General features: G+C 43.6%; 1 protein-coding gene across 4 annotated transcripts in view; it reads right to left on the bottom strand.

Annotated features, from left to right (window-relative positions):
- Lars2 (leucyl-tRNA synthetase 2, mitochondrial) overlaps positions 1 to 25,243 on the bottom strand; it is a 113,918-nt gene that overhangs the window by 14,535 nt on the left and 74,140 nt on the right. For all 4 annotated transcript variants that reach the window (XM_036192676.1, XM_036192678.1, XM_036192679.1 and 1 more), the window contains exons 12-16: positions 22,042 to 22,325; positions 20,315 to 20,413; positions 15,401 to 15,538; positions 1,095 to 1,195; positions 483 to 665 (exon numbers count right to left, since the gene is read on the bottom strand). In XM_036192676.1, the coding sequence (XP_036048569.1) occupies positions 483 to 665; positions 1,095 to 1,195; positions 15,401 to 15,538; positions 20,315 to 20,413; positions 22,042 to 22,325 (805 nt within the window). The remainder of the gene's footprint in view (positions 1 to 482; positions 666 to 1,094; positions 1,196 to 15,400; positions 15,539 to 20,314; positions 20,414 to 22,041; positions 22,326 to 25,243) is intronic.

Here is a 25,243-nt window from a genome sequence, read left to right as displayed (position 1 = left end):
AGATCTCCAGGGCAAAATGAAAGCTTTAGAAAGACAAATCTCTAGAAGTGAGGCTAGCAGGGAGTGGCTGATGGTTTGCATGTGATCCCAGGATCCAGGCATCATTTTGGTGAGGGAGGAGGACTCTGTTCTAGAAAAAAACTTTCAGGGGATGTGGAAAGAAGACTTGCCTCTTTGCAGCTCAGCAGGCCTAGGGTAACACAGGTGCTCAGTCTTCAAGGTAACAGTTGTCCAGAGCCCTCACATTATAATCAGCACAGAGCATGTAATGGGCCCTATTGGCAGCAAGTATAGGTGAGGACTGGGAAGATGCATATGTAGTGGGAAACCCCCTTCCCTTCCCCACCAAAGGGATCCAGGCTGGACAAGATGACTTCTAGAATTCTCCATTACTGTTTCCAGTAAGACATTTCCTTCCTCAGTTCTTTCAGAATTCAGGGCAGACTTCAGAGGAAGCAAGTAGGAGAAGGAGGAAGACTCACTCTTTATATCCCACAAGATGTCCTTCTCAGGAGGGGCTGCAAAGAGGATGTAGAGTCGGATTGTGTCAATCCCATACTGTGCCACAATCTCCTCAGGGTCTACCCCATTGTGTTTGGACTTGCTCATCTTCTCCCATGTCACCTCTAACTTCTCTTTTGTTTTTGCACAAACAGGAGCAGGACCTAGATGCCAAAAGAATACTTAGGAACAATGCATGATTCTGAATGGGTCCTGAACAGGGAGGTCAGGGAAGCAGAGCTTCTCTTAGGGGCCAAGGAAATGGGCGGGGTGGAGGTCCCATATTTTGAGCTGTACTTCGAAGCCTTGTGGGGAAAGGTCCTGGAAGACTCCATGTTCTGAGTCTGAAGTTCTGTCCAGCAACAGCCTGTCAAATAAGGCTGGACAAGGGGGGATGCCCAAACAGACATCATGTTACACAGGGGGGCTGGGTAGGAGGGACAACCAGTCCCAGGAGCAGCCTGCAGAGGCATGGCCAGGATCGGTCTTGGCCTCTGCACCCAGCCAGGACCCAATAGCAGATGCTAGCTTCTTAAGAGCTCCTGACCTGGCCTTGGTTCTTACTCACTCCAGCCAGGTTGGGCCCACCTTACCTGTGAAGTCTATATCCTCCCTCTGCAGACACAGTCCAGATGGAAGGCGGAATGTCTGTCCCTTGATGAGACCTTGGGCTAGCAGTTTATGGAAAGGCTCCCTGAGGAAAGATCACAGGAAAATAAAAGGATGTGGGGGAGGGAGGTAGATTAGCAAGGACACAATGGATGCAGAAATCATCTCTACAGACACACCTGAAAGCAGGCTACTTAGATACAGTGGTAATACTAAGTCACAGCAGTAGCCAAGGTTAAACCCAGGTCCACTTTCCAGAGGTGAGTAGAAAGAACACTGGCCTCAGATCTGGAAAGGCTTATGAGCCACAAAAGTCACCTGCTTGCTCTGGGCGTCTAGTATGCCAACTGATAACATGGCAGTAAGAGAAACTTGCCTCAAGGTGTTAATGGGAAGATGGAATCAAGTGACTGCATGAAAATATAAGAGTCACACAGTGTCAGCTGCCCATCAGGTCCAGCACAGAGGGCCTAGAGAGAGTACTGAAGGCTATCTTTGTAAAGGGTCCTTAACATAATACATACATGCTTAGACTCTTTTAAAGTTTAAATCTTACAAGTTGGGTAGGAATAGATCATTTCTGTTAAAATCTAAGTGTTATCTACCTGTTTGTGGTAGTTTGGGTAAAAATGGCCCCCATAGGCCCCTATGTGGCCTTGTGTAGGTGTGGCCTTTTTTGGAGGTGTGTCACTGAAATCAGGCTTTGAGGTTTCAGAAGCTCATGCTAGGCCAGTGATTCATTTCCACTTCCTGCTGTCCTCCAATCCAGATGTAGAATGTTGTGAAATATCCCCTTACACTGTATGAAGATGTGCCACTGTGACTGGTTTAATAAAGAGCTGGGCAGGAAGAGGTTAGGTGGGACTTCTGGGGACAGAGAGCTCTGAGAAAAAGAAATGGGGAGTCACTAGCCAGATGGAGAGAGAAAGCAAGATATGCAGGAGGAGAGGTAAAAGCCACCAGTCATGTGGTAACATGTAGATGAATAGATATGGGTTAATTTAAGTTATAAGAACTAGTTAGGAACAAGCATAAGCTAAGGCCGAGCTTTCATAATTACAGGTCTCCATGTCGGTTTTTTTTTTTTGTTTTGTTTTGTTTTTGTTTTTGGTTTTTTTTTGTTGTTGTTTGTTTGTTTTTTTGGTGAGCTAGTGGCCCAAAAGAAAGTTTGACTACAGTGAACTCTTAATTCTTTCTCCAGCACCATGTCTACCTACATGTCACCATGCTTCACATCATGACAATAATGGACTAAACCTCTGAAACTGTACACCAGTCACAACTAGATGTTTTCCATTATGGTCATGGTGTCTCTTCACAGCAATAGAATCCCTAACTAAGACATTGTTCTTCCTGGCCCATTTCACTCTGCAGAGGCAGCTATCAATGGTTGATGTGTCTTTGTTACTTTTCTATTACGATGACAAAACATGACCAAAGCAACTTATAATGTGAGGCTCATGATTCTAGAGGGTCAGAGTCCATGACATTATTGTGGGGAACATGGTAGCAAGCAGGCAGGCATGGTGGGTCCTCCAGAGGAGCAGCCAGTGCTCTAACTGCGGAGCCATCCATTGCTCCAGCCTTGTACTCACACACACACCTTTCCTGGCAAAGTCTCACTATGAAGCACTGGCTGGACTTGAACCCTCTATGTATATTAGACCGGTGTTGAACTCACAGAGATCTGTCTGCCTCTTCCCCCTGGATACTGAGATTAAGACATGCACCACCACACTCACCACAATAGTTTATTCTTAAGAACCATTCAATTCTCTCTCTCTCTCTCTCTCTCTCTCTCTCTCTCTCTCTCTCTCTCTATTTCATTTTGTTTTGTAAGATCTGCCCAATTCTATTTTGATGCATTTTAGCAAGTAATTCCAGACACCATCCCATCTAAGTATCTAATGCTGCTCTGGACAGCAAGATATTGTTCATGCCTTCTAACATCCCAGTTCTGGAGTGCAAGTTCACTAATATGGAGGAGATAGGTGGGGGAGTCTCCACTCAGGGAATCAGAAATCCAGCAATCTAAATGGGCCATGGGCCCAACAAGCTACAGCCCTGTTAGACTTGCAGGTTAATCCCATAGGATCCTTTACATTATGTTCAAGGTCATCTGATTTAGGTGAGTATTGACCCCAGTAAATCCCACAAAGGTCCCTGTCTAACAGTTGTGGGTGGGCAATTACAAGGAGTATGTTTTCTAGTAGATTCAAGAGGGCAGACCAGGCAGCCAAGAGATTGAGAGAATAAGGGCCAGAAACAAAAGATTCCTGACTTTTGTGTATGTCAATCCCATACTGCACCACAATCTCAAGGTTCAATGCTAAATATATGCTCTGCCTTAGATGCAGCCCGCTCTGCCTTAGATGCAGCCCACTTTCCTATTCTAAAACCTTTTGATTATGAGTGTGTGTGTGTGTGTGTGTGTGTGTGTGCGCGCACACGCGCACGCGCGCGCACGCAAGCAATGGTGAGAAATGCGGCCTATTTACAAAAGTGGAAAAAAAATCCAGTACAGTTAACATTCAAATAGAAATGCTGAGTATCATGTTTTGTGAGGCCTCATTCAGCAAATGAATGTATTAGTTGATGTCACAGAGCCAAATGAATATGCTACTGTGTCAAAATAGAGATTCCTCTATGTGTGCACAAAAGTGATCAACCTCAAAAACATATCTTAATAATTTTTGTCTGTTTGGTTTAAAACTTTTTGTTTGTTTGTTTTGTCGAGACAGGGTTTCTCTGTATAGTTTTGGTGCCTTTCCTCAATCTCGCTCTGTAGACCAGGCTGGCCTCGAACTCACAGAGATCTACCTGGCTCTGCCTTCCAAGTGCTGGGATTAAAGGCGTGTGCCACAGCCACACAGCAGTTTGAAACTTTTTAAAGATTTATTTATTTTGTTTTTGTGTTCGAAGGTTTTGGCTACATGTATGTATATGTACCACATGCATGCCTGGTGCCCAGGAAGATTGGAAGAGGGCAACAGGTTCCCTGGAACTGAGTCACAGGTGGTTGTAAGCCATGAGGTGGGTGCTGGGAATCAAAACCAGGTCCTCTGCAAGAGCAACCAGTGCTCTTAACCACTAAGCCATATCTCCAATCACTCTGTTTGTTTTTTGAGAAAGGGTCTCACCCTGCATCCCAGGCTAGTCTCAAACTCATGTAGCTCAGTTAGCTTTAAATTTCTTTGTATCCACAGCATCTAGTATAACTCGCTGAAAGCACATGGTTAGCCTATTATGTGATTATACACAGAGAACACCCATCCTCTGCTTTAGCCCCTTATAGTAAGGACCAGTCTCTTACTCTTTTCTCTGCTCCCGGGGTACTGAGCCCAGTGATGGTAGCCTGCTTTAAAACATTTATCCCATGGACAAAGATGTGAGTGCCCAGAGGGATGGTGGGATGGACATTGGGATGGAAGATGGAGGGACTGAACATGCACTGGTGCTCAGCCCCTGAGCTATCTTCGCCTTCCAGCAAACTTTTGGTGCACCTACACTTTAAGCTAATTACAAAATAATCACGGGAAGATTTAAAACAGAGGGGGAAAATGCATGGCTACTTGCTGGAACACAGTCCAGGATGGAGCTGTGTGAGAATTCTGAGTACTTGGAGAAAACTCTTAGAAAAACACAGAATTGTTCTTGGAATGTGCTTTCATGCTTTCATCCCAGATGTAGTGGATAGGAGTGAGTTTACTTCAGTTGTTGTTCAGAGACATATGCCTCTGTCTTAGGGTTTTTATTGCTGCAAAGAGACACATGTCCATGGAAACTCTTATAAAGAAAAACATTTTATTGAGGTGGCCGCTTACAGTTCAGAGATTCAGTCCATTATCATCATGGTGGGGAGCATGGTGGCATATGGGCAGACGTGGTACTGGAGGAGAAGAATCCTACATCCTGCAGGCAACAGGGAGTTGACTCAGACACTGGGGGGTATCTGTCCTGAGTATAGGACACCTCAAAGCCCACCTCCACAGTGACACACTTCCTCCAACAAGGTCATACACACTCCAACAGAGCCACACCTCCTAATAGTGTCACTCCCTATGAGATTATGGGGACAATTAGATTCAAACTCCACAGCCTCTATAGAAAAAAGTAATTTTGCCACATGCACCTGGTCCTTGTAATTGTACACTTTAATCAGGTGACTCTTCTTAACCTTCTAGGTATAAATGGTTTGATGATCTGAAGAAAGTTGGATATTGCATGAGACTTTAGTTTGCCTCATTTTTAGCACACCCCCCCCCCACTCTCCTAAGTTCACACTGTCAACTAGAGAGGTAAACAGGTATTATCTTAGCTTCTTTTTCGAGATAGGGTTTCTCTGTGTAGTTCTGGTGCCTGTCCTGGATCTTGCTCTGTAGACCAGGCTGGCCTCAAACTTACAGAGATACACCTGGCTCTACCTACCAAGTGCTGGGATTAAAGGCGTGTGTCATCGCCGCCCAGCCTTAGTTAGCTTCTTACTGCTGTGATAAAACACCATGGCCAAAAGCAACTTTCAAGGGAAGAGTTTATTTCACTTACACATCCACATCACAGCCCATCATTGAAGGAAGTAAAGGAAGGAACCTGGAGGCAGAAACTGAAGCAGACACCATGGAGGAATGTTGACTATTGACTTGCTCAGCCTGCTTTCTAATACCATCTAGGACCCCCCTGCCCAGGGATGGCACTACTCACAAGGGGTGGGACCCTTCCACATCAATCATTACTCAAAAAATGCCCTATTTACTTGCCTATGGACCAATCTTACAGAGGCATTTTATCAATTAACATTCCCTCTTCCAGGGCCCGAGAGATGGCTCAGTGGTGAAAAACACTGACTGTTCTTCCAAAGGATCCTGATTCAATTCCCAGCACTCACATGCCAGCTCACAACTGTTTGTAACTCCAGTTCCAGGGGATCCTACATGGTCACACAGACATACATACAGGCACAACACCTATGCACATTAAATAAATCTTAAAAAAGAAAAAAGGTCCCTCTTCTCAGATATATCAAGGTTTATGTCAAGTTGACAAGAACCAACTAGCACAGTCACTTCTTGCTGAGCAGGGAAAAGCTGGACGCAGACACATTTAAAACCAACAGCAAATGAGGTAGCACCCTACAAAGCAGGGCACTGTTCTTAGCACCAAGAGTTGCCTCCAGGGAGCTGGTGACCTGGGTACACCCAATGGCACATCGTTAGACCAAGTTTACCTTGTACTTATTCAGTGTTGCTGTTCCCGTCTCAGGTGCCAGCATCCCATCAACAGGGCATGAGGTTTGCCACACTAGGCACTGGTTTTAGTCACACTTAAGAGAAACTCAGAAGCTGAGCATGGTGGTGCATATGTTTAATCCCAGCACTACGGAGGCAGAAGTAGGCGGAGCTCTGTGACTTTGAGGCCACTCTGTTCTACAGAGTGAGTTCCAGGACAGCCAGGGCTACACAGAAAAACTTTGTCTATAAACAAACAAACAGGAAAAAAAAAAAGAAGAAAGAAAGAAAGAAAAGAAAGAAAGAAAAAAGAAACTCAGGCATGTGGAAGTGTGGCTCAGTGGTACAAAATATGCTGACCACACACAAAGCCATGGATTTACACCCAGCACCCCAAAAACATGTGTAGAGTGATTAAAATCGGTAGCATTAAGACTAAAGGGACCAGGCCAGGCAGTGGTGGCACATAAGTTTTAATCCCAACACTCGGAAAGCAGGGAGAGGCAAGTGGATCTCTCTGAGTTCAAGGTCAGCCTGGTCTAAGAGCAAGTTCCAAGACAGCCAGTGCTACACAGAGAAACCCCATCTCGAAGAAAGAAAGGAAAAAAAGAAAGACTCAGGGAACTGGGCATTTGGCTACATACCTGTAACCCCATCTACTCAGAAGGCTGAGACAGGACAGTCTTGAGTTTGAGGTCAGCCTAGGCTATAGACCATGACTGTTTCTGAAAGTAAAAAAAGACTTAAAGGTAGGGAGCTGGGATCTTGTTATTTATTATTATTACTGGGGTTTTGTTTTTTGTTTTCCTATATAATCAAGTGGCTCACCACTGCCACCTTCTGGGAATGTGTAGAATTGCAACTCACCAGCAAGTTTAAGACTACTCCCCTGACTCATCTTTTAAAACTCCTCTCTATCACTCCCTCTCCTCTCTCTGCCTCTCTCCTTAGGCCTCTCCCTCTCACTGTCTCTCTTCCCCTATCCTCTCTCTGTTTAAAGCAAACTGTCAAAATGACAATTAGCACTCACATTGGAAAGTACACTAGTCCTGGGGTGGGTACAATTTGATGACTCTTCATGACATAGATACCTATGCAAACACTGACATGAAACAGCACCTATGTGGCCCCACCTCCAGGCACTCTGTCTCCACTGCCACCTGACTAGCTTGACTACTAGCAGAATCTTTTACTTTTCTGTTTCAAAACTACTTCAAAGAGTTTCTGAATGAGGGCTCCAGGGTGCCCACGCTGGACCTTTCCCCATAATTGGCAGGTGTCCTGCAGAACAGGAGTGTTCCAGGACCAAGGCTTTGATAACAAATGTGTCTCAAGTATCTCTGAAGTCCATCTAGACTCTAGCTTCTAGTGCAGCAGGCACTGTCTCAGACAAACAATTTAGCACAGGGATGATAAAACAATTTAGCACAGGGATGATAAAACTTGGCGTGGGAAAGGCATGGGAGCTGGAGAAGACGGCTCAGCAATTAACACTGTTTGCCCTTCCAGAGGACCCAGGTTCAATTCCTGGCACCCATACTGCACCTCACTGTCTTTAACTCCAGTCTCCAGGGTAGCTAATGCCCTTTTTTGGTCTCCAGGGCACTGTACATTATGGTGAACAGACATGCAGGCAGGCAAACTATTTATATACATAAAACTTCTTTTTTAAAAAAATGGCATGAATGCCGATGGCCTGGCTATGGTCTCCCAGGCTCCCAGCCTCAGCAGTACTTCTGCAGATTTCTCTGCACCAATCACACATGCAAATACGAATTGAATCAATGTGACTCTCCCATAAAGGCAGATATGACCTACTTCAGCCAGGAGAGTGAGAGACTCCTGCATCCTTGTGGTACCTTCTAAGAGCAGGAGGGTGGGTTGGGCTCTGTGCCTGAAAGGCCCTGATTCTTCTGCCTCAGCCTTTTCCTGGCCCCTTCAATTGTAACCCTGAGGGCAGATTATTTTCATCTGCACAGAAGCATACGAGGAGCAAGGAGGAAGACAAATGCTGGGATCTTCGCCATTTCCAGGTTAGTCCAGACTCCTCCACCAATTTCAGAAATTAGAACAACTGATACCTGCCAGGCATTGAGGGCCACGTTTATCCTACCTCTAAAACAGAAAGAAGGAAGAGAGGAAGTAAGCTTGGGAAACTCCAAGCACAGATTGACAGGCTACAATAGGTGTCATTTCTATGAAAACTGAAGACCTGGACAGACACCTGCCCACTCCCCTGACTGGGCCAGGTGGCTGCTTATGCAGAACAAGAAAGAAACCAAGTTGAGGCCAGCCTCACCCAGAATTACCAGAAGCCTCCCTGGGTCTCCCTTTTGCAGACTACATACTGTAAATGATGGCTTTTAAAAACTATTATGGCCAGGCTGTGGTGGTGCATGCCTTTAATCCCAGTACTTGGTAGGCAAAGGCAGGTGGATCTGTGTCAATTCCAGGCCAGCCTGGTCTACAAAGCGAGTTCCAGGACAGCCAGGGCTGTTTACACAGAGAAACCCTGAATCAAAAAAAAAAAAGCCAAAATAAATTAATAATAATAACAATATTATTATTATGTAATCACTGCAAAAAAAAAAATCTGGATTGGGTGTGGTGGTGCACAACTATAAATAATCCCAGCCCTGAGAGAGGATGAGTAAGAGTCCCAGGCTGGACCAGATAGTCAGTTTTTAAAATGAATAAATACACACACACACACACACACACACACACACACACACACACACATTTCCATGAGACGGTGACAGTAACAGGACACAATTTACAACTGGCAAATCTGTTTTCACATATACAAAATGCAAAGTAGACTGAGTTACATAACCGAAACCACAAGCATTTTAACTAATTATCTGATGGGGCCTAGTGACATCAATACGTTTAGTGTCTTTCTGATGCTGGTTAGTTGTTTTTCACACATCAAGGTCTCTGGGGTAAGAAGCACAAAGCCAGTTTCAGCACTCAATTACATCCCGCATATTTTTTTGTACAGTAGAGCTCTAACTCTAGAGCAGGCAGAGTGGGTTAAAGGTGGAGCTTCCAGCACCTCATTCTAAAGCAGCCTAATTTCTGTCTGCTTTGCAGATAATCTGAACGTTATAGATACATAATCTTTTGTTTGAGACAAGGCTAATCCTCTTGCCCTCTAAGTAGTGGCATGTGCCTAAGTCATACATAAGTCTATCAAAGATTTTAAAATGGGGACAGACAAGCAAAGACACTTGCCACCAAGCCTGAGGTGGCAAATTCAATCCCTGGGACCCACATGGTGAAAGAGAACCAACCCCTGCAAGTCGTCTTCTGAACTCCATACATACACTGCGGCAAGCACACACACACCCACATGTGTGCACACATAAACTAACTAAATGTAAGAAAAGCATTTTAAATAGGTTCTCACTATGCAGCCCTGGATGGCCTAGAACTCAGAGATTCACCTGCCTCTGTCCCAAGTGCTGCCATGTGCCACCACTCCCAGTTAAAAAATTAGGAAAAAAAAGAAAAAGAAAGAAAATACATATATGGCTGTTGACCCAAGATTTCAGTGTTAGGACTGACTGATCCTTAAGAAACACTCTCCTTTGAGGGGCATGATGGTGCATGCCCTTAATCCCAGCACTTGGGAGGCAGAGGCAGATGGATCTCTGAGTTCAAGGCCAACCTTTGGTGATACACTGTGTACCCAAATAAAGCTTGCCTAGGGACCAGAGGACAGGGCCAACCACTAAATTAGACATAGAGGTCAGGCAGTGGTCTCTGAGTTCAAGGCCACACTGTGCTACGTGAGAGAAACAGAGCCAGGCAGTGGTGACACAGGCCTTTAGTCCCAGGAAGTAATATGGCAGGACACAGAAAGGCATATAAGTTGTGAAGAAACAGGAACTCTCTCTCTTGAGGCTGAGGATTTGGTAGAGATAAGAGCTAGTGGCTGGCTGTTCTGCTTCTCTGATCTTTCAGCTTTCACACTGATATGTGGCTCTGGGTTTTTTATTAAAAGACCATCTAAGATTTGAACAACACCAACCTATTCTACAGAATGAATTCCAGGATAGTCAGGGCTACGTAGAGAAACCCTGTCTCGAAAAAAACAAACAAATGAACAAAATCAAAACAAAACAAAGATAAACTCCCCTATCCTGCTAAGAAATAAAGCATTACTCTTTTAAAAAATAATAGTAAATTAGAAAAATAAGTGAGTGCTTTAGTAATTGATACACTATACAGAAATAAAATAGAATGGGAAATATGTATGCTTTGATGGGGGAAAACATCAAAATATTTCATTAAATCAAAAAAGCAAAAGACACATGTAATATATGTAATATTTATAAATGAGTGGCCAAGCTGGGCACAGTGGTACATGCCTGTAATCCCACCACTTGAGAGATGGAGGCAAGAAATTAGTTCAAGGTCATCTTCTATTACACAGTAAGTTTAAACATAGCCAACCTTTCTCTTCCCCCACCCAAAAACAGTCCATTAAAACACACACATAAGCCAGGTGGCAGTGGCACATGCCTTTAATCCCCACACTGGGGAGGCAGAGCCAGGTGGATCTCTGTGAGTTTGAGGCTAGCCTGGTCTACAGAGCGAGATCTAGGACAGGTACCAAAACTACATGGAGAAACCCTGTCTCGAAAAACAAAAACAAACAAAAATAAAGTACACATACATAAGGGGCAGATAAGCAAAATATTTTTTGTTTTGGAATATGAAAAGAAACAAAAGCCCAGGAAATGATGGAAGGTGGGGGACAGGAAGGGAGATGTACACTTCCTGTACTGCTAATGAGTATTCAACAGGATGGCCCAGGATCATCTTGCTAGCAGCATGCACAGAAGAGTGTAAATTAATGTCCTAACAGAGGCACATTCCTATTGTCACCACGAGTCACATATTCTCCCTATCTATGCACATGTACTATATCCCCTTATAAAAAGCAAATGCCTTCTCTCCCCACCCTCTGTCCCTTCCACCTTTGCTCAGAGGCAACCTCTGCATACTCCCACCCCCACCAATAAACCTCTCACATGAGATCTGTTGCATGGTGTGATTTTGTGGTGTTCCTTGGGTTCAATTGCCAAGATGCCTTCCACCACTTAAATCATTACAGATGGGATGAAGGAGAGACCATTAAAGCCCCAAATCCAAATCAGAATAAAGAAGTCCACACCTATAGAAAGCAAATGAACTTCAAAATGGCAAAGACAATGAGGGTGTGTTCATAGCAAACAGAGAGATGTCACTCAAAGGGAACCATGAACATTTGTAGACCAGACTCCCATCTTACTATGTAACCTTGGCTGGGCTAGAACTCACTATATAGACCCAGCTGGCCTCAAACTCACAGAAATCCACCTGCTTCTGCTTTCAGTACGCTGGGATTACAGGCACGCACCACCACACCCGGCCCATTGCAACAAGGAAAATCAGCTGAGGCTGAGGGCTAGTGCTAGCTCAGAGCCCTGTGTTAAGGAAGAGTTGTCTATAGATGATGTTTAGGGCTGAAAAAGGAGCTCATTATAGTTCAATGTTCAGTGCACATGAAGCTCTGAGTTTAATATTCAGTATGATAAGTAAAAAGATGTTTGAAAATATGAAGTTGAAATGAACTTTTAGAGAAAAGAACAAATACATAGACCATCAATAAAGGAAACAAAAAGACATACTGAAGGATACATTTCAGACAAAAAGATTATTTCAGATGTTATGATTAGAGATGGCAGGAGGGATGGTGAGGAAAGGCATCGGAAAACACAGTTCCAGTGCAATACCAAAAAAACATGCCCAGCCCTGAAATTTGACAGGCTGAGTCCAAAACTGATAAAGAAAAACAAGGGTGTGATAAAAGCCATATTCTCCTGAAGAAGGACAAGAAGAGGACTTTCCTCAAAGGACATCAAGATTTGTATATTAAAATAACAAAGGCTGTAAATACCTAACCAGCGCAACAGAGAGCAAGCCACTAATGTATGGAATCGAGATTCTATCACCAGGGTAGGGATCTCTATCTAGGAAACATGACAACTTACAGCAAGCCACCAATAGATGAATAGAGATCCTACCAGCAGACCCTAGTGGATGTAATGCATTGACTTATGGTGAGGACACTAAAGATCAGTGGAAAGAGGTCCAAGTTGCTCAATGATGGAATGGAGGTATGAGAAGCAATGGTCACAAGGGGAAGATTAATTTTTATTTTATTTTATTGTGGTATTAGGGATTGAATCCAGGGTCAAGTACATACTAAGCAAGTACTCTACCACTGAACCCCATTTTCAACCCCAAGTATTAAGTTTTATTATATTAGATTAAGGATTTCTGCTCATTGAAAGGTGCCATAAGTAAAAGATAAGCCAAGAATAAGGAAATACTTGCAATATATACAACGAAAAGGATTAGCATGAAAAAATTTCAAAGGTGGAGAGCTATTGTGCAGCCATGGCTATGTCACACAAGTTCTGCAATGGAAATTCTAGTCCATACAATGGAATGCCACTCAGCAATGAAACAAAAAGTTAGTTCCATGTATCAACCATGCTGAACCTCAAAACATGCTGGGTGAGGAAAATATAGAATATGTACAATATAATTCTAATTACTGAATGGTCAAATGCAGAAGAGCCATACCATGTGTGTTGCTTTAAAACACACAGAGAAATGGAATTGGGCAGTGAGATGGCTCTGTAGATAAAGGTGCTTCTCATACAAGCCTCATGACCTAAAGGTAGAAAGAGAGAACTGATTCCACAAGAGTTGTCATTTGACCTCTGCATGCATGCTGTGACACAAGTACCCCCCCCAGTCATACATACACACAACAATAATAAATGCAATAATGTCAGAAGTGATACATTTGTAAAGAAAGTAAGTAATCAAAAATGTTCTACAGGAGTTATCTGGGGGAGGGGTGGCGGGAAAAGGGTGATGTGACTGTCAAGGGGCACCTTGTGTACACCTCGGTATATCAGTAATATAACATTGTACTTCCCATACTGATTTTGAAAGCATGGATGTCCATTTTACTTATTTTTGTTGTTGTTGTTCTTAAAGAAAGAGTCTTTGTAGCCCAGGCTGGCCTCAAATCATGATCTTCTTGCTTCAGATTCCCAAATGTATTATAATAATATATTAAACATATTCCATGGAAGAAAAGCACGCACAATATATCTTTGAGATAGTTCCTCTACATGACCTAAAATTCACTATACAGCCTTGGCTGGCCTCAAGCTTGTAGCCATCCTCCTGCCTTCTAGGATTACAAAAGCATGCCACCCTTCCATACATCTTTTGAATGTTATGAGGAACACATTGTAGGCCAACAGGAAAAAAAAAAAAACAATGGATTTACAATGCTATCTTCTGATACACAGTATCAGGGTGACATTAGGGAAGGATTCAGCCAAGCTTAGAAGCACAGTTTACAGAATGACAAATGTGTGAGGTACTACAAACAGCCACATAACATCACAACACTCCTCTCATTCACAAGTAAAAATCAGATACACTGAAAACTGGATTTCATGTAAGCCCAAAACATTCCACACCAAACTGAATGAAAAAAGGAAATAAAAAAAGGAAAGGAACATGACTGTTCCTGGTATGGTGGAGGAGAAAGTTTGTTATAGATAGGCAGGAGAGCACAGGCAGAGGCAGAGACATTTGTGAGAGTCCAGAGTAGACATTACCAAACTGAGTTGTCCCATGGGGGTGGGGAGGGGAGCAAACCAGATGCAGGAGCTAGGAGGCCCAAAGGTACAGAGAGAGCGGGTAACCAAAATGGTCAGATTTTATAGGGAAGAGCAGCCCAGCTCCCTGGGCTTGAATAATGTGTGTGGGGGTGCGTGGTGGGGGGGAGTGGTATGCCAGCCAGGAGGGCTCTGTAACAGGCAGGGACTGAGGGACTGCAGGAAGAACATGGCAACAAGGTCTACTCTGATATATTAAAGAGGCACTTCAGCCATTTGTCCCAGATTTGAAACCTAATACAAATAATTAAGAGGTTTGTTGTATAAATGACTTCACATTGTAAAGGCCTACAATGCCTTCTAAATTATATCTGAAAAGCAGAATTTTTTTTACACACATATTTACCTCAATTAAGAACAGATACCTGTTTCCAGTCACTGCTTATGAACAGAATTCCTTTGCAAAGTACTACAAATGTTTACTTGTGCAGGCCCTACACCTTGCGTGGGCAGCATAATAGAGTCAACCCCATTGGCAGAGGTGTGGGCAAGCCAGCGCCAATATTGTGAGCACAGCAGAGCTGTCCCATTATTTACCTGTTATGTGTGGCATGGGAGGGAGAAAGATGTCCGTGTCCTTTCCCACCACACCTCCCATCAACTTGAGGCAGGTGGGAGAGCTGGCTCTGAGGTCCTAAATGCAGGAGAGCTGCCCTGCCCTCATCTGCTGCAGCACTAGGGACAACAGCCCTTACTCTGGACAACTCAGAAGAGCTGGCCCTGCTGATGTAGGTGTGGGAGAGTTAACCCTAGCCAGGGCAATGCAGGAGAGCTCACCTTGGTGGTGAGGACAAGGGAGAGCTGACAGGCTGACCAACCCTGCAGCTACCAGGCCCAGAACCAGGGTTATAGGTTGGCCCACCCCATTGTTCACCCCATGTGTGATCTGCTGGAGCATGTGAAGGGATCAGTCCTGCACACTCAAAGCTCCAGGATTTCCACAACACAGAGCAACAGCAGGATAACTAAGAGGAGTTCCAGTGAGGATCCAACATCCATAGTGTAGCAGAAACGAAAGGCTTCAAACCAACCAGTGACTCTCTGCAATGAACATTTACAAGTAAATATGTATGGACAGAAGGGTTTACTGCATTACTCACTGTGTCAAACTACAGCTTCCATGATGAGATTTTTTTTTCCTTTTCTTTTTTTTCTCTTAAATTTTATGGGGGGGAGGCTGCAAGGGCAGAGGGCAGATACATAGGACAGGACATGAAGGACATGAATGGGATCAAGATGCATGATGTGAAAGACACAAAGAATAATTTTTAAAAAGTTAAAAAAAAAAAAGAAACAAATGCTCACCTATGCTTTACCATCTTTTGATCATGGCAAAAATGACTAAAAAATCTTGCATAGAACAAGTGCATGACAGCATGTTCTTTTCCTCCGATGTACAAATCCACAGGCATCCAGAAGTCTGCCAGTGCTGGGTTGAAAGGACTAGGAAAAAAAGAAATGGGCATTTAAAAACCTTATTTGCCACAACTGCATAAATTAGACCTATTGTAGTCTGCATATGCCTTGAAAAGAATTAATGTCAGAAAAAACAGTGACTTTCTTTTAATAAGAGAAAAACATATACAGTAAGTGAGAAAAGAACCAGTGTTGACTGGATCTACAAGTCATCCACTTACCTCTAAGCACAGCTCGTGGCACACGCAATAAATAATGTAATAAAGATGTAATTTTTGAGCCGGAAGTAATGATGGTAATGCACACCTTTAATCCCAGTAGTCAGAGGCAGAGGCAGTCGGATCTCTGAGTTCAAGGCCAGCCTGGTCTACACAGTGAGTTCCAGGACAGCCAGGGCTATTCGGAAAAACCCTCTCTCAAAAAACCAAAAAACAAAACCAACCCAAAAAACAAACAAGAACCAAACCAGTAATTTTTGTAATAAAACAAGAACAAAAGAAAAAGATACCAGCAAGACATCTCCATGGGATGCTTATCTGAGTTAGCTTTAATTTTTATTATGACTAGACAATAGAAATTTTTAATTCTCACCACTAGAGGGCAATAGTAGCATTTATAATAGAAACTAACATGGTAGTAAATGCTCATTCTAAAACAAAAATTCAGTCTTATTTTTAAAAGTGCTTTGAAATAGCCAGCGAGAGTTCAAATATGGTGTACTGAGGGAATGAAACTAATATAGGGCCTGTCAAAATATTTCAGTAACTTCCTCATCTACTACTTCTTGACCAACAGGGTTTTACCAAAGGTCAAGCTTCCTCCTACTCCTAACATACACAGAGGGGAAGGACTCTCCAGGTCTATTTGCTGGCTGCTGCCATGGGAAAGAGCCATTGTGACTGGGAACAGACCTCTCTGTTCCCAAGGCAACCCTTTGTTTGAAGTCAACACAGGGAAATCTCCACTCTGGTCTCACACCCCTCATTCCAGACCCCACCCCTCAGAAAGCCTGCCAAGAGTCGGCTCCTCCCTAGGGGATGCTCAAGACCATGACTACAGGGTATTTAAGATCAGGTGCCCAGCCCTGCCATGTGATTTCTCTCCTGCCTTTCCAAGAGTCATCTGAGAATTGCTTTGCTCTGTTTATTAAATTTGGTCTTATTAATTTGGTTTGATTTGGCTTATTTCACTGGCTTATTGCATTGGCAATAACCGGAGATCCAATACTTATCAGGAACTTTTGCTTTGGAGGATCTGTGATCCCTGGCTTCAAAATTTCAGAGTTTTCTCCCCAGTGCCGCAAAATACTTTTCTCCTAGCGTGCTCTTGGCTGGCTAGTTCTGAGACCGGACAGAGACTGCTGGTGGCAGGTTAGCACAGGGCTCTTTTTGCAGCTACTGCTGTGCCAGCATCTCAAAATTAAAAATAAGAAAAAAGCAAAACAAAGCCACTCAAATCATCAAACAAACAAATAAACCTCCAACTACAATAGTTTCTTAAAGAAATTCAACGTTGCTGGGCATAGACCTTTAACCCCAAAACTTGGAAAATAGAGGCAGCTGATCTCCAAGTTTAAGACCAGCCTGGTCTACATAGTAAATTCAGGACATCTAAGGCTACACAGTGAAGCCCTGTCTCAAATAAAATAAAAAAAAAAATTAAAAGTAAGTAAATAAATTCAACTGCTGTTTCACGTAACAGTAAAGCCAAAGTTGAGTTTGCTATTTATCTCACAAACAAGTTTGGGGTCAATGAGGTTAAATGTTCAGTTTATATAGTGATATTTTATTTGTATTGAAATGTGATTTTATTTGTATGTTAATAAAGTTGCCTTGAGGTCAGAGCAAGCCAGAGCAGAAGCTGGGCGGTAGTGGTGCACGCCTTTAATCCCAGCACTTGGGAGGCAGAGCTAGGTAGATCTCTGTGTGTTCAAGGACACAGCCAGCATGGCAGACACACGCCTTTTAATCACAATACCAACCATAGAAGACCTGGAGGTCTGTACAAACAGGCAGTGACAAGGAGGTCATGTGGCTATAAAAAAGACAGGACACACAGAAGTAGGTCTCTTGCGGAGAGGAAGGACAGCAGAAGCAGTGAAGGGTAAGGTTTTTCCGCTCTTGCTCTGACCTCGTGGTTTTTAACTCTGCAATTGGTTCTGTGTTTCTTATTTAACAAGACGGTTACATCTACAAGTTTATGTTCTACCTAGGACACCACTCCGCTGAATCCAGGCACAGCATGCTAGGAGAGATATGAAGCCCTGTGCTGTTCATAGAGGAGCCGGGCTCAGGACAGCTGGGAAGCAGCCAGAAAAGGGAAAGCCTCCTTTACACTCCTCTATGGCTCACATGGAGCTGCTCTGAAGTTCCTAGTCTCCTTGTAACCTTCCATTTACTCAGGATCCCATTCATTTCTGAAATGAACACAAATCATGGAGCCATAACTCTGCTATTCAGAATGTGGGTGGCTTGAGCATTTGTCTAAACAGAAATATGCCACTCTGATGGTAGTCTAGAATAGGGAGGGCTTTCTTTGTCTGTTTTCAACATAAGATGTCATTCTGTAGAACAAGATCCCCTGAATTTACAACCCCCTACTTCAACCTTTGGTGCTGGAACTACAGGCATGCAACACCACACCCAGAATGGAAGCCTTTCATATGTGGACAATACAGTTCCAGGATATTTCTACCATGCTCAAGAGCAACCTGTCAAGGTTTTCCTGGAATAGTTTCGGTTAGCTCCCATTCCAGCTTTGCTTGGTTACTTACTGCTCTTTTTTCTTTGTTTCTGCCTTGTCAAAGAAACAAACAGGGCTGAAAACTCAAACAGCACTTGAAAGTATATCATGAAAAAGAATGGTCTTAGCCTCAGTTCTCCCTGAACCCCAGGCCTGAACCTTGCCACTTTTTAATTTAAAGTCAGGGTCTCACTGTGTAGCAGCTAGAGGCCTGGAACTCACTATGTAGAACAGAATGACCTTAAACTCATAGATATCCATCTGTCTTTGTCTCCTGAGTACTGGGATTAAAGATATCTGTGGAATATTCCTTTACACTGTGAATATATGTTACTGGAGAATATATGTGTAGCTGGAGTTATCTCCAGTCCTGCCCAAACCCACAGCCACTCAGACCCAAATAAACGCATAGACGCTTATATTATTTAAACTGTTTGGCCTAATGGCTCAAGCTTCTTGCTATTTAGTTCTTATATCTTAAATTAACCCATTTCTATAAATCTATACATTGCCACGTTACCAGTACTTTACATTATGCTGTTCATAATGGTGGCTGGCAGCATCTCCTGACTCAGCCTTCTACTTTTCAGAATTCTCCTCTCTTTGTACTGCCTATATTTCCTGCCTGGCTACTGGCCAATCAGTGTTTTATTTATTAACCAATCAGAGCATACAGATATCCACAGCAGATTGGTTTAATAAAGAAGTTGACTGGCCAATAGCTGAACAGGATAAGGTTAGGTGGGAGAGCCAAACTGAGAATCCTGGGAGGAAGAAGAGAGAGTGGGAGGAGCTCGCCAGTAGAGAGAAGCAAGGTGGGCATTCTGAGAAAAGGACCAACCCGTGTGGCAAAGCACAGATAAGAAATATAGGTTAACATTAATGTAAGAGTTAGCTAGTAGCTGGGCGGCGGTGGTGCACACCTTTAATCCCAGCACTCGGGAGGCAGAGCCAGGTGGATCGCTGTGAGTTCGAGGCAGAGAGAGATCCAGGACAGCCACCAAAACTACATGAAAAAACCCTGTCTTGGAAAAAAAAAAGAGTTAGCTAGTAACAAGCTTGAGCTATTGGTAACAAGCCTGAGCTATTGGCCGAGCATTTCCAATTAGTATAAGCTTCGGTGTGGTTATTTGGGAGCTGCTGGTAGGACAGAAACTTCCTCCTACAGACATCACCACATCTGGCCAGTCTAGTCACTCTTTTTTGACAAAGGGTCTTGTGCAGCTCTGGCTGGCTCTGAATTCTTAGTTTTCTTGTTCCTGTCTCCTGACTTCTGGGATTATACACGTGCCAACACTTTTAGGTTCTACTTTTACTTTAATTATTTAAAAATATTTGTATTTGTTATTGATTTCTAGTTCAGGAGATCTATTGATCATGTATGTTAAGAGTCTAAGCTGTTTAGTTCTCCTCAATACTTTGCCCTGTCTTCCTGTAGTCCATGACCAGGCATCCCTCCAGTCCCATAAGTGCAGGGTATTCACATCTTCTTCCTTTAGCTGTTTTTTTCAATCTGTACTATAGTTGAAATTTACTAGGCTAAGAAATCTAAATTAATAATAACTTGACATACTTTTAAAAAGCCTTCACCTCTGGTATTAGGGATGGAACCCCAGGCTTTTCCATGCTAGGCAAAGGCTCTCTCCCCAACCTAAGAGTCTGGTTGGCTGACCAAGAATATCCACCACTATGTCTATGGAACGAACTACTCTGGTCCAGCCCCTGGTATCCAGTTACTTCTAAGAGAAGAAAAGGAGGGCATCAGGGTTCATCTGCCCACCCTGTGTTCTAAATGGACATGTATACTGGGCATTCTTTCCACAGGACTTACTGAGGCATCTGGAGTTTTGCTGTGGTCCAGGGCTGCTCTGAATTCTTCTCCTTCTACTGTCTCTGGGTACCAGCTACACATATATACGATGTGGGCATTCACTCTGTCAGCTCAGCTCCTCTCTCTATCCTCCCAGGCATGTCCCTAGCACCTCTCTTGCATATCTAATTCCATCTTGGTTTTGCTTCATGGAGGATGCAAAGTGCTATGTCACACAGTAGAGACATTACCTATGAGTGTTGTGAGGGTCAGTGTATCTGAGGTAGTACCATGCAGAGTCCACAAAGGTGTCCATGGTGTCCGTCTCTCTCCTAGCTGATCTCTTGCACCTGAGAAAGAAATTTATCAATTGGTTTTTTCCTAGATTTCAGTGCAGTTTCCCACCAGCTGTCCTTCTGAGGTACTGGGCCTTTAATATTTCACTTTAAGCAGTGTAAGTCTGAGTGAGGATGCTCTAGGAAAAGAGGGATGGAATCTCCAAGAGGAACAGAGGAACCTTCCATTCACTAAGCACACAAGAGCTTGAGTCTATTTTCAATTTAAAAATGAAAAGAAGGGTGTGTTTTACATCTCATATTTGTTAAGCAGTCCACACTGGCTTTATGAATATTACAGAAAGAATCATCCCTCCCACCCCCATCTCAGGTGAGATGATCAAACCAGGCCTCAACTGCACTTTTATCAGGAGGCCTAGGTGTGATGGTGTCCCTCAGGGCAGAAGTTGTCAGAGAAGTTCCTAGGGAATCCTGTGTGTCCCCATAGAGGGGTGCCAACCTCCACAGTGATCCTCTAAAGTAAAGCCAGGTCTTTATTTGGATCACATCTTGTTTTTGACCACAGACAATAGTTTGAGAAGTAACTGTAAGATAAAGGCACCTTCTCTTCTTTGCCCAACCTGTGAAAATGCTAAGGAAAAAAGAGGCCCACTACCCAGAAGCAATCACATTATGCTCACTTCAATTAATGTCTCCTTGGGCTTGAAGACAACTAAGTGTTATCACTGATACCTAGCCCACATTGGTAAGGAAGAGGTGCTTGGGCAGATGATGGGCACAAGGTCACCAGGTTGGTCTGGGTGCAGTAGAACTAGGCCAAAGATGTCACAGATGGTATCTCATCAGGTTCCCAGAACATCAGGGAATTATGAGACAGACTATCCCAAACCCTACTGTGCAGGAGAGTAGTGAGGTTTCAAAGAAACAGGTCCAAGGTCTTAGAATTCAAAAGTAAATATTTAAAGAAGCCTCAAGCTGCTGGTCCCCAGGTTACTGTCTATATCTCTGTGTTGTCCTGCTTGGTTGCATTGGCTTGGTTGCTCACAGCCCTGGAGGCTCATCAAATTCACTCAGAGAGTGAGCTTTGCCCTCCAGAAATTCTGTGGTCCTATTAAGAAGCCATATTACCACACAAGGATGCACAGCTGTACTGAATATGAGCACTCCTTCACAAAGGGAAAGAGGAAAAACATGGTTTGATGTCTATTATTATTCTGTTTAGTCATCTGATAACAGCATCATAAAAATCACACTAGAAGCACTCTACTGATCTTAGAAAAACCTACTTCAAAATGAGGAGAAAGCTGGTGTGTTTCAGCAAAGTAAAGAAGGAACACACGGGCTATCTTTCCTGTACTCCATGATTGGTGCTAAGACCTCCATGGCTATCAGAGGCTCTGTACTGGGAACACAGCAGGAGAAAAACACCCTTTCTTACTTCAAGGAAGGTCTGTGGAATAGAAATGACAGACAGTGCAATATAACGAAAACCTATGATCTTCCCTCCAGTGCCTCAGTGTTTCAGGGCCTGCTACATTGGTTAGGCCAGGTTCTAGACTGTTGTCTCAAAGGTTCCAAAACACCTTTGACATTCCCTTTAGGCTGGTAAAGAAGGCAACATTTAGCACCCAGTGAGACGAGGGTGTCCTAGATACCTCAGGGTGCTGGCTTTGACTCCTCACCTTGGGCAGGGACAGTTCACCCACTCCAAAGCTGAGGCCAGTGGAGAGCCTCCTTTGCCAGTGAAAGATGTGATGCTGGGCAAAGTCACAGGCAAGTCTTCCAGCGGCACAGACACTGGGCCACAGGCTGGGCAGTGGACAATGGGGATCGGTGTGCCCCAGTAGCGCTGCCTTGAGATCAGCCAGTCTTTCAGTTTATCACTTGTCACGTCTCCACCCACTCTCATCCTACGGGCTTTCTCAGTCAGGGCTAGAAAGGCATCCTGCCGGGTCATACCTGTGAACTGAAAGAGATGAAAGACAATTGTAAGAAAATCTCTGCCCCTGCTCAGCACCCTGTAACCACTGCATCAATGTGTGGCTCTCATAAGGGTCTGGTTCTTGGCTACATCAGAACTCCCGAGCCCTAGATGCATGTTCTTCCAGTATTTATTTTCATGTATGTCTGTGCATCACATTTGTGCCCGGTGCCTATGGAGGTCAGAAGAAGGGTGTCATGTGGGTGCTGGTATTGAACCTGAGTCACCTGGAAGCACAGTATTCTCAACTGTTGAGCCATTTCTCCAGCTCTACTTCCAAAATTTGAAGATATTAAAATATTTCCAATAGCCTTGAGAAGCAAAGTTGGCCGTGGGCACTGTGCCCACTGTGGTGGGTGGCTGGTTCCAGGTCTGTGGCCCTCCCTTTCTGCCATACCTGAAGAGAGAATCACTATCAGTGTCTAATTACCAGTGAAGACCTGTACGATATGCATTTTATTGACTCTTTCTTCTTAGAGAATAAAAATTCAGTGTTATATCTTAAGGCAAGCAAGGGGCCCTATCTGCCTTAGCTTGAAGAGACAAATCATTCTCTGTATTTAAATATTCCCATTTCATAGACAACAGGGCTGAACATTACTAGTTCAAAGGTAGAGTTCTCTCTTCACGGATGCTCTCCAAAGGCCAAACTAATTGGATCAAGTGAGTCATAAGACTAACATTCAGAATGTGGGCACCTGGGATCAGTCCTGTCGCATGCCAGGCATCAGAGAAACAAAGATAAATGTAATCTGCTCATGTTCTTAAGGAACTCACAGTCACAAGACATGTCATGGAAAGAGAGTCCAGTCATGTTTACCAAAGTAACCCCTCTTACTGCTGATGTGTAGAGTTTTCTCACAGAGTTTATTGTAAAGTGGTGGCTATGCTCTAGGGGAGAGATTCCCTAGTCTGTACTATTGACATCATGTAGTTATGATACAAAGCATGACATGCTCTCTTTAAAGTTTATCTTTTCATGTATCACTGTGCTCTGCTTCAGAAATTCATGAAGGAAAACAGCTTTGCACCACCATCCTTCTCCACCCCTTGTTGACAGAATTTGGTTGAGTATTCAGCAAAGAGATAGGAGATGACTCAAAGACTACCTGTAGCTATCTGAAAGCAGACAAAGAGGATAACTAATGCTTGGGGTCCCATCCAAAGGAATGGGGGCTTCTCTGGGCCCCAGAGAGCCAGCCTCTTTTTGGCCATAGATATCCCCTTCCTCACTTCCTAGAGCTGGGGATTCCTTGTAACCACCCAGGCTTGGCTCTGCTGTACTTCCTGTAGGCTGCACAAATGAGGGCCAAAAAAACAGGCATTAATATCTTAGAACATGATTTATGTTTGGAGATACAAACATGAAGTTAGGCACTATCTCTCTTTTTAAAGGTGGAAGGCTGGTCATTATTCTCTTGTAGATGTATGATAGATGATTGATAGATAGATAGATAGATAGATAGACAGACAGATAGATGATAAATAGATAGATAGATAGATAGATAGATAGATAGATAGATAGATAGATAGACAGACAAAATGATAGACAGTGTGGTAGTTTGAATGTAATTGGCCCCCATAAGCTCATAGGGAGTGGCACTATTGGGAGGTGTGGTCTTGTTGGAGAAAGTGTGTCACTATGGAGACAGGCTTTGAGGTCTCTTTTGCTTAAGCTTTGCTCAGTGTCACAGTCCACTTCCTGTTGCCTTCTGATCAAGATGTTGCCAGAACCATGACTGCCTGCAGGCTGCCTTGCTCTCTGCCATGATGTTAATGGACTGAACCTCTGAAACTGTAAGCTGCCACCTCAATTAAATGTTTTCCTTTATAAGAGTTGCAGAGGTTATGGAGTATCTTCACAGCAATAGAAACCCTAAGACAGACAGACAGATAGAAACAGAGAGGAAGACAGAAATACAGGATACCCTTAGAGCTAAGTGGTCCCAAACCTGAAACACTTGGATCTTCAGGTATAATAGGACCAGAACCAGAATCAGGGGGACAACCAGTAGATGCTTCTCCAGTGATTCATCACTGGCCAGGTGTGGGACTGACATGCTGAGCCAGCAGTTCCCAGATTAGGGCTTATGTTCAAATCTCCTGGGCAACTGTAACTACTCCTGATGTCTACTACTCATGTCCTCACTATCATTGATCATTAGGTTGAAATATCTTGGTTGAGACTCAACCATCAGATTGTTATTTGTTTTGTTTCTTGAGACAGTGTCTTATATAGCCTAGGCTGGTTTCAAACTCTATGTAGCCAGGATAGATTTGAACTCCTAACCTTCCTGCCTTACTTCCCAAATGTTAGGATTATAGTTATGCATCACCATACTCTTCTGTCAAGCACCAATATCTGAAAACACTTTCCTGGTGTTTCCATTGTGTAGCCAAGTTTAAAAATGAACCCTCTAAGCCAGTGCCCTCACTCAGGGATCTTGTGTGACTAGGGTAAGGTTGGTGCCCGAGTCACTGATCTAGGAACCAGACTTTTAGCAGCAAGGCAAAAAAAAAAAAAAAGCCAGTAATTCTCAACAGTGGTCCCTGGACCAGCAGCACCACCAGCACCATGCAAATTTGCTGGAAACAGAACTCTTGGGAAGAGTCAGGATCTCTGAATACGTAATGCTAGTCAGTGTTTTAACAAGGCCAGCATGATGCTGATATATATGCTCAAGTTTGAGACTCACCTAAGCCACTTCCCACTTTATCCTCCTACCCCAAAACTGCCTCTTCCACCACACTTTCTGGTTCAGTTCAGCACTGGTGGGGTTCGCATCCTGCCAAATGTATCAAATCAAACAAGAGATAACCTTGACTAAGCCAACACAACTCAGCATTTATTCCTTTCTATAAGTGAGTTAAACTTTAGGTGGAAACAACAGATAATCTGGATC

Source organism: Onychomys torridus, chromosome 7 (genome assembly GCF_903995425.1).
Source record: "Onychomys torridus chromosome 7, mOncTor1.1, whole genome shotgun sequence".
Lineage (NCBI taxonomy): Eukaryota > Metazoa > Chordata > Mammalia > Rodentia > Cricetidae > Onychomys > Onychomys torridus.
This window is presented reverse-complemented; position numbering and strand designations above follow the sequence as displayed.